This window comes from Limulus polyphemus, unplaced genomic scaffold (genome assembly GCF_000517525.1).
Source record: "Limulus polyphemus unplaced genomic scaffold, Limulus_polyphemus-2.1.2 Scaffold4217, whole genome shotgun sequence".
Classification (NCBI taxonomy): domain Eukaryota; kingdom Metazoa; phylum Arthropoda; class Merostomata; order Xiphosura; family Limulidae; genus Limulus; species Limulus polyphemus.
This window is the reverse complement of record NW_013669827.1, coordinates 21,124-32,046: the sequence shown is the minus strand read 5'-3', so window position 1 is coordinate 32,046 and position 10,923 is coordinate 21,124. Positions and strand designations below refer to the sequence as shown.

The window sequence follows — 10,923 nt, the reverse complement described above, 5'->3', positions numbered from 1 at the left end:
ACCCACCGCCAACTCTTGGGCTACTCTTTTACCAACGAATAGTGGGATTGACCGTCACATTATAACGCCCCCACGGCTGAAAGGGCGAGCATGTTTAGTGGGATGGGGATGCGAACCCGCGACCCGCAGATTGCGAGTCGAGCGTCCTAACCACCTGGCCATGGAGTGTCTGCTTTAGGTCACATGCATGACAGCTACAACTATAAACTGACCTTTACATTTTATATAAAGATAAAGAATTCTATTTCTGTAAATGTAAACTTTTTACAGAATAAAGCATCAAATAATAGGTTGTTATAGGCTAAGCTTATGAAAACAGGTTTCAAAGGTTCACTAGAAGACCTGAAAACCTGCACATTCTTGAATATATAGTTAGTAAGCCTAGTGAGTGAGTGAACACATAAATGTGTTCAGATTAGTTATGTGCTTGTACTTTGTATATTATTGGAAAAATACCTTTATAATTCTCCAATACATCTTCACACACACACACACACACACACACACACACACACATATATATATATAGTTATCTATCAAATTATTAGTAGCTTACACATTGAGTGAATTATTATGCATATATAATGCACAAAATTCTTTAATATGATTTTGCTGTTTATTTTTCGTGTTGAAATTGATAATGAATTTTAACTATTAATAACACAACTATTACGTTTTGCATGATTTTCCTTTGATCTGGTGCAAATTATTTCTAGTTTTCAATTACAAGACATTTAAACTTACCATTGAGAATGACCCTTCTCCAATTAGTTTTCCAAATATGAAATCTTTTGGAGATTTCTTCACTTGTTGCTGCTGTGTTCCTGCAGGTGGTGGTCCTGAATGGCTGGACAATACAGGTGTTGGCATTGTCATTGATGCACTTTTCAGAGGTTCTGAATGTTGGCTTATTGTTTGCTAGAGAAATAATGTTTAGTAGCTTTAGAACATTTTCCTGGTAGAGCACATTATTAGATGGCTTTAATCATAAAAATTTCTAGTTTCTTAGTAAAAATATGGAATCCATATACATTGTTAATGTAGGTAAATAGTAACGTAAGCTTTGTGATTCTGGTAATTTTAGCATTTTTCCAGTGACTTTTAATATGTCATTAGTCATGTCATGTATTTTACTAATTCATTCTCATGCTTCACAATTTTCAGATTTTTATCATCAACAGTGTGTTCATACCTTCACATACTTGTCAAAACATTTAAGATACTACACATCAAAATTGGTGCTGGTTGGAACACCATTTTTATGGAGACAAACCCAACATTCAAAAAAAGGAAAGAAATATCAATTCCAAAAAACATCAATTTCAAGTAATTGTTGTGCAGATAAACAGTTGCTAGTCATCACACTGAAGAGGAGGAGCTATCTGGAAGATAATGGAAACAGCAACCTTTCTTTAGTGGGATATAAAAAGCTTCACGTACTTATAAAGAACACCCTAACCTTAAGTGAGTCAAGAGAAATTTACAAAGGTATATGATAAACATAATGTATGGGATTTCTATGAAGTATTACATATGTATATATATGTTAAAATGGTATGTCCTCACTATCTCCCACTCAAGCCCTACAATCCACCCACCAGACAACTTAAGAATCTAATAAAGCCAAAGCACATCAAGATACCACATCAAAAAGTAAAAGTGCAAGAAATGTTGAAAAGTGCTCATGTGAAATACTGTACCATACTTAGCTTACCCAAAGCCAATGGAATAATGTTATGGATTATTAACTTAATTGCAAAAATCTAATAACAGGGTTTGTCACACTCAATAGTATAACTAACACAGATATCAACTTGAAATTGGCAATCTGATTGTGCCAGATGTGCAAATAAAGTTACTTGTATTTAAAAATTTCTGGAATAGACAAAAGTTTGACCATAGTTAAGAACATTTTTGCAAAAAATGTAATGAGGTAGCATGAAGAGAGAAAAAATGGTCATCAAAATTGCTATATCATACCCACTTTAAGACACTACATGGTACAAGTACAAACCATGTTAAGTTGATGGTCAGTGAGAAGGAATATACAAATGTCTACTCTCAACTTTTTACTAAGATTGAAATACACTCTCCATAAGCCAAGAATAGTGTCACAGATAAATTACCATCCTTATCAGTATCATAAAGAATGTGCACCTTATGTTCAATAACAAGGAAACAAGTAATGTCAAAAAGTAAGGTGGGACATAGAAACTGACTTCAATATGAGTGATAAAGACCTTCATGTATAGACAAAAAAAAAAGTGGAAAAATATTAAAAATCAATTATTTGTTTTCACCTTTAATAAATATAACATTCACTAAAGAGATAAGTACATTAAAAAGAAGTCTGTTCTAACAGACACTTAAGTTAACTCTGTGAATCTGTCTTAACTTATGCCAATATCCCACATGGACAAATGGTTTTGGTTCTATGCCTACAATCATCTTGTAAAAGCTCAGTCTGTAAAATACCTTCTACATGATGCTCATGTTTACCTTGAAATTTTGTTCCAGTCATTACCTATGTTCATTGCAACAGTTTTTGTAATTAGAATAACAAGTAATCTATAAAAACATGTGTACATTTTATAGGGTTATGAAAAGTAGGGGTTTTAAAAAATAATTGGGAGGGGAAGGTCATTATTTTTCATTTTCAGATGCTTCATTTCATTTGTGGACAATTACATGAACAAAAAGCATAGAGAAGTTTGCAAATCAATTTACCTCTTTCTGTAATAATCAGTCATTAAATGAAAAAGGAATCCAGTTGTTTCCTAGATCACCTGAGTCAAGTGGGCTAAATTCCTATTATGTATTTCTAATACTACTATGCAATTTTTGATGCTGCATCAAACATTGGTTAGTGAGGAATATGAAGTCAATACTGGAATATTCTGCTAGTGATGGTGTAATTACTTGATTCTTAAATATGTGATTTTAAATCAAATGTTTTCATCTACTTAACTGTGATATATTAAAATACTTTCCAGTGACCTTTTAATGTTTTTCTTTTGGTGGTTGAGAAAATCACAACAATTTTGATGTATTATATTTTAAGTTTTACACAGAAATGGTATTTGACTTACTTGTAATGAATATGAAATAGAAGTAAGCAAATTAATGATCAATTCTAAAAAAATTACTAAAATTTAAAAACCTAATTTTTTATAAATAAATTTCTACTTGAAAAGCCAGATTACAATTTTTGATGAAATCATAATTACATGAGACATTATAGAAATAGGAATTAAATGTTTTAGGGTTAACAACAAAACTTAAGTAATTTGCATATAAGCATCTAAAGCTTAAGTTGTCAAAAATGCATATATATATATATATATATATATTTTATCAAAGCTTACACTGCACTTAGTTTCGTTTTTGCAAGGGATGGTAGTTCATGGTTTCAGTTATGTTTTAACCAAGTAAGTTACATGCATAAATTAACCACTACAGTCTGGAATAAAACTGTGAACTATATATTACACACAATATTTAGCATTAAGAGATGTGTAAACAGTACTTCAATTACAATAAAATACAATGTAAACCATAACTATACTTAACTTGTTTCAATTACTTTGTTTTGTATGAGCTACAGTTTAAAACTTTACTGTTTTGAAAGTTGATTACATGTACTATTTGTGCCTTTTTTTTACAAGATGGTCATAAAGAAAGTTTTGCAGTTCAGCATGTCCTATCTCACAAATGGTACAGCATAGGAAGTTGAAATTATACAGGGATCTTAACAGTATCATGTGGATGCAAATGCCATAGTTGTTACATGTTGCCACAAGGGGCACCACAGCAGTTGCTTCTGTGTATTCTTAATGGGTATAAATGAGCTTATTGATCTCAGTGCAGCTCATCAAACCAACATGAAGCTGACAAAACCAAAAGATGCAATGTTGAAGCAACTCTCAGGGAATACCATAGATTGCATAACATCCACTGTGTTGCCTTGTTCCAGTGTTGCTGTGCGCAAGTATATAAACAAACTTGAGATGACAGGTTCCACTTTTGGTAAGCCATGTACAGGCAGACCACAACATCTACTGAAACTCTTGCTGAGGTTAGCTATACTAGAGTGCAGCATTATTTCACCTGGGTGTCAGGATCTTCAAAGTTCAACTATTTGTAAAGCTCTTTGATCAACCTTGCAAATGTTTCCTTACAAGGTGTATAATGTTCAAGAACTGAAGATGATAGTTTTATCCCAATGTGTTGATTATAAGTTGCAGTTGTTGGCAAGACTAGAAGTCAATGATCATCGGCCTGCTAATATCTTATGAACTGATGAAGCACACTTCAGCCTTTCTGGAAGTGTGAGCACATGCAACTGCAACATGGAAGTGTGTAGGAAATTTTACTAATTCACACCTAACATTTCCACCCACATAATACACTTAACACCCTTGTGATTTCACTTTACAATGCAATACTATTTGTGAGATATGACATATTGAACTGTGAAATGTCCTTGATAATCACTCTTTATATTACAATTTCATATATCTATGCTGAAACAACTGAAATTGTCATCTAATGTGCCATTATTCAGACTCCCAATGTAGTTGAATAATTTTAGTTATTAGTTAGGTTATATATGCTAATAAAATATATAATTTATTTGATATTCAACTACTGTTTCTAATGCTGAAAGCATGAACTCATGTGATTGAAGTTCACAGATTATTGTGCTTCAACTTCACAAAGGTAGGAAGGATACAATCTATATATATCAGCTTTATTGGGTTTGATGTAGAATGTATGTAGTTTTATGTTCATACATATTTGTGTTCAAGTGTAATACACAGTTCAGTGTAAACCAAATGCAAGTGACATTTAAAATATATGTAAAATATTTTATATACAATGTGCATTCTTAATTAATGTAATATTATACCAAACTTACTATGAAAGTAATTCTGCATTATAAAAAATGCTAAAGTTCTTGTCTTTGTTCTTAGTTGATTTCTGAACACATCCATCAAATTAAGTTTTTGATAAATAAATATAATTATTTCAAAGGGTGAAATTGTGCAACTTCAAGACACACACACATAGACATGCAAAAGGATTGTGGAGCCAAACATCTACAACAGCAGACATGTCCTATAGACAAACATGTGCCAAACAATTTAGCACATACACTATGATTTTGCTCAAAAACATTTATACAAACATAAAATTTTTATAAAATCTAACTGAATAAAGGCTTTGCCAAATACTGTTAGCTACTAGAAATCAGAATTATCATCTCCAATTTTACATAAAATTATTGTTAATATGCTATTGCTCCTTGGTGAAAAAAACATTTCTTAAGCTTTATCTTGCTGTACACCCACTTCCAAGTTAAGTGGAAATCTTTGTTTTCTATATAAACTTAGCATTTTTTAAAACAAAATAAGTCAAATAAACATAAACACAAAGCTTTTTAACAGGGTTACATCATTTTTTTGGGTATAACTGCTGTTCTCTCATAGAGAAACTATTTTAAACATGACAGGCTTGACATATTAAGCTAGAAATTAGTTGCACAAAATGTTTTTCAGCCCAAGAGTAGCTTCCTGTCAGTTAATGTCCAAAACAGTAGCAAGGTTGTCTGAATGAGCAAGCATGGCAAAGCCTGAAAGAAGGAGAGATGTGAGCACCTTAATGGATTTCCCAAAGTTTGAGAAGATTGATATGAGATTAGACCTTCTTCAAACACCATGAGTACAACATACTGTGATATTTAAGATGGACCATAACTTGTGACTGAGGTATTAGTAAGAAGTTGGATATCCACAGAAAGTAGATAAAAGGGAATCCACAACTGTTATGTTAGAATAACAACAACAGAACCACCAAAGATGGGAGAACCTGGTATCCAAAGGGGGGGGGGAGATTTCAACCTACCTCTGGTCATTTTTCACTGATCAGCAGTTGCAAATTGCAGAAATGGAATAAAACCAATGGAAATGCAATATGTATTTCCAATGGGGGTGGAGACAGAGCATGACACACATTTTGGGAGCAAGTTTTCCTAGCTTCACAAGCAAACTCAAGTGAGCAACATCATAAAATGTTATTTAAGTAACCTGATACTTCTTCTGGGAGAAGATGAAAAGGAAGAAACTAAAAATGCCCAATAATTCAAATAAGATTGGAAAATTATAATAATTCCAATAAAACTAAAATACCTAGCAAACCTTGAAGACCTTGGTAAATACATATGGATAAGTGAGTGAAAAGCTGACTATTTAATTAATTTTCAAGTTTTGGTTCAAATACAATGTAAAGTTTCTTTAAAGTTAACATTTTCCTTATCTGAAAATATATTTCCAACAGACACACACCTCTTCACATAGTTAAACTATCATTCCCATGCATCTGCTTTAAGACATTTACATGCCACTAGCTTTTAGTGAACTCCCACCTAACTTCACAAGAATTCTCATGAATTGTGCTACTGTATAATAACATTACTATGCATCAAAAGCCCTCCACCAATAAGAGAGTGACACATCTCCTTGCACACTAACTTCCTCTATGGATTTGCACTCATGAATATTCATTCTTTGACGAGGCAAGGAATACAAAGGTGCACCAGATGTGGAGAGGATGGATGGGAATATATGTGAAGAGGTATCTATTGGAAATACATTTTCACATAAGGAAAATGTTAACTTCTGAGATGATATCATACAGTTAAGCTAGAATGACACACTGAAGTGGTGGAGGGGGCCACTGAAAAAATTATATAGATGAGTTCCCTTCTGAATGCACCCAAAGGAAGCCCATGGAATATGACACCTAATGGCAGGGGCTCCATAGGGGCACACCTGTGGGAGATAGCATCTCTTCCAGGGTATACTCTATGCCTGGAAGTAAGGGAGAAAAAGACAAATGAGCCTCTTGTGTCACAGGGATTAGCAGAATAAAAACATGGTCTTCCAAGTACTTTCACACAAGATGTTGGAGAGCCAATAATATGTGCAGCGTGGTTGGGGAATGTTCAAACCATGCTTTGTGCTCACCTCAACTCTAGTGAACAGACTCAGGCTACAGGAGGAGGACAAAAGTAGCACGTGGTATAGCTATACAAGGGATGACCTGCACTACACTGACAGTGTCAACCCTACCCCACTCTTCCCCATATTGGCACCTCTTGTTTTAGCCCCAGCAGCTAGGTCCCAATCAGTGAGGATTCTCCATCATCAACCACCCCAGTGGCTAGGAATTGGTAAGTAGTGAGGGTCTCCTATGCTCCACTTGAGGAAGGGAGGAGGAATTTGGAGAAAATGCTCAGATCCCCATCAGTTCTTAAGCCAGAAAGGTTTTTATTGGAGATAGTGCATAGGATGACCACATAACCATATTTTGAAAATCCAGCAAGCGCAAGACAAGAAAGTGGGCAAAACACCCCTTGGTGCTGGCTTTTTCCATGATATTCCATGTAATAGGTATGGTCTGAGTCTGACAGTAGTCAGATGTATAAATAAACCATGAGGATGCCTCAAGTGATTATGCGGAACACCCCATCTCATATATGGAACCATGTGGAAAGGTACAAGTGATTCCTGTTATCCTGGCTCAATGTGGAATTTTGGGAAATAAGTATACCCTGGGAAGCACCACCAGCCACATGGTGGGATCCTATAAATAAATGCTGTAGAATAAAAAAGGAAGGTACTCACCAGTGTAGAAATGGTGGATAGAGTGTAAAATAGCAAACAGAGGCAGGCTGTAACCTTCAGGAGATGAAACAGCCAGATGGTAGGTGATGAAGGTGTGAGTAGTAGTCCACATGCCCACCTGAATGATTTCATCCAATGGCCATTGGAAATGAGTGGTAAAGGAATGATAAAGGTAATGAATCAATGAAGAGTAGACTAAACTCAGAATTAGTTGGACCCAACGAGTAAAAGTAGAAACGTCCCTGGAGAAAGAGAAATCCTAGGGAATGAAGAGTCAGTGACAGGTGCCTACAAAGTGTGAGGTATGAGAAGTATTAGCGAACAGTACAAACAGAACACAAAAGTTTTTCTGGGTCTGATTGATCACAGAGGTGAGAAACAGATGGAAGGAAAAAAAAAGAGAAAAAGCAGTTACATTCCAGAGTGACCAAAGTCCTAGTAAGGATGGACCAGTCAGGAAAAAGAATATAAGAGTGATGGAAGAGGGTTCATGAAGAATTGATAGCACAGGTGAGAAGTAAAAGGAAATAGGCTTTGAGTGAATTTTGGTTTATATTGCAAGTTGCTAATGGCTCGAAAGATTCATAGGTAAGAGCAAACAAAACAACAATGATGTCTCTGTCAGGCATGAGAGTGGAATGAGGAGGCCTATGGAAGGAATGGAACAAGGTGGACAGAACTGGAAAGGAAACACCTTGCAGGATCAAGCAAGACGAAATGTTGTTCAACACAAGCCTGCACAATAACTGGAAATAGTAGAGACAGTTGATCCACAATCAAACAAACAGGTACAACAGTTAGGAGGACAATGACAACAGATGGACTAACAGCAAAAGATATGCCACTTACATTGGTAGATGAATAAAGTGGAAGGGTGACAGAAACGACAAAGAAAGAAGGCTACACATAATGAGAGTCCAGTTCTACGGGTCAAGACAAATCCCAAATCTGAAGTATGAAATCCCTTGAAGGAATACTGATGTGTGAAATTGATGTAAGAAAGAAGATATAGTGGCAGAGGAAGAGGGGATCAGGTTGTTAGGTAGCACAGAAGAGAGAATCAAGATCGAGTCAGCTAGAGGGGAACTACCAATAGTATACAACAAGGAGAGTTGTCAATCAAGACCACGACTCAGGGTAAAAGACAGAGGTGAATAAAGAAGAGGATGGGAAGAGAATTGGAAAGTCCTTGGGTAAAAAAGTACGATAACCCCTCTGTGTACAGAAAAGTGTGACAACATATGTAGAAACTGTGACAGACATGCCCCCAAAGGACCTGACTCGAGTTAGTAGTCACTGACAAGCTTGAAGAGTCTGATGCTGGGTAGAAGAGGAAAGCTGGGAAGTGGGAATTGAAAGATAAGAAACAGGGGACTAGGTTGAGGTACAGTGGTGGAGGGTTGGGCTTGGGAGAGTGTGGAAACTAAGGATGAAATCAAGGATTGACGACGGGCAGCCTCAGCCCATAAATCAATCAAATCAGGAGTACCCCCAAAAATTTCCGGGCAATTAAACAAAGAAAGGGGGTGAGATGAAAATCTCATAAAAGGGAGAAATAAATCAAACCTCAGGAAGGAAAGCACCCCTACCAAACAATTCCCAGCAACAAAAGGCCAAGTGAGCAGAGAAATGGTAGAATAAGTGGAACAGGCCACAGTGAAGAAAAGGGAATGAGAATCTCCAACAAAAATTCTCTGGAGTGCCTCAGAGTTAAGGTGTAGAGAAGAGAGGTAAAAAGGATCAGGCAAAGACAAGAATATTGGGCACTGGAAGACAAAACTGATGCTAAATAATGATGTCATCATGCTGTAGCACAGTTTGTAAGAATTCTTGAGAGATTAGGTGGGAGTTCACTAAAAGCTAGTGGCATGCAAATCTCTAAGGCAGAAGCACAGGAAAGATAGTTTAATTGTGTTCAGAGGAGCACTAATGTCTCAGAATATGTGATGTTCTACTGTATGTTGATTAGCACAAAACTCTGAAGATCAATTTAGTAGATATGCAATAGAGTCCTTTGAATAATTAAGACAGCTGTGCAAAGAATTTACCACACAGGGCTTCTTTTAGATGTTTGCTTTTGTACACATTAAGAGACAGCAGAGTATTGATCCCATGCAACCTCATCCACAATTAGAACAAATAAAATTCTAACAAAATTGTTGAACTGTAGGAACACCATTTTAACACTGAAGAAATTGTTAAAATAAATTTTATGTTCAAAAATAATTAAAAATACACTTAGGGTAAGAAGGATTATAACATCTGCTTAGGTTTTTGACTGAAAACAATGAGCCCCTATAAATGATGAAAACATCAGAAACTTAAGCATATCAAACTGTAGCTCTGGGGTGTAAAGTTGGTTTAATTATCTCCCAGCAACATTTCTTTTGATGAGAGAAAACAGCAAAGCCATTCTTTTATAGGACACATTTTACATTTTTAAGTTCTGTAAAGAGGAAAATAAAATAATACTATAACACTAAAGGGTATCATAGGTGCATAAAACACTAAAACAGTCCTTTCATCTGTCTGGAACTAGAAAGAATGGCTGTAAACACATAGAGGAAAGTTGTATGGGTAGAGAAAAACCTCTCTGCCTAAGAAATCCTAGGAACAAAAAAAAAGCAATCAAAAAAATTACAGAAAATGTGTAAGGCCACTGAAGTAAAAGAACCAGCTTGTTCACAAAATGGATATCAAATCTAAGAAAGACACCTATAAATACTGTAGCAATAGTGAATATCAATACACACCTCTGTACCTTCAAGAAAGTTCCAGCCATAAAACTGTCAATATGATTGATCCTATTGTAGGAGGCTAAAGGTCAGTACAAGAAACCTTGGTGAACTGGAAACATAGCAATAGAAACAAGTAACTAATAAACAAGTATGGTATTAAGAGAAAATCAAATGAGAGAAAGTAAGAATTATGAACTCCATGATTTATAGTTTCCACAGAACCATGATCTAATGGCTTATGTACTAAGTAGCAACCTGGTAGCTTCCTTGTCAACTCTAATAAACAACTAATCAAACTGGACCTTTGTTCTTAGTGTTGTGCTTAAGGGGTTAGTACTTTGTTCTCTGTTTTTTCATTTATATTAATATTATTCATAAGGGCATACTTAGTAAGTAAACTTTGCTGATGGCACTAACTCTTTCAGCATGGGCTCGGACCCTGGGACTGATCTCATAACCATTTTGTGCTTGTTATAGTTTTCATGCTATAACTTTTAAAT

The 10,923-nt window shown here is 35.3% G+C and overlaps 1 protein-coding gene across 2 annotated transcripts in view; it reads right to left on the bottom strand.

Annotated features, from left to right (window-relative positions):
• LOC106470789 (3-phosphoinositide-dependent protein kinase 1-like) overlaps positions 1 to 10,923 on the bottom strand; it is a 50,241-nt gene that overhangs the window by 32,540 nt on the left and 6,778 nt on the right. For both annotated transcript variants that reach the window (XM_013931355.2, XM_022399428.1), the window contains exon 2: positions 745 to 918. In XM_013931355.2, coding sequence (XP_013786809.1) covers positions 745 to 918 — 174 coding nt within the window. The remainder of the gene's footprint in view (positions 1 to 744; positions 919 to 10,923) is intronic.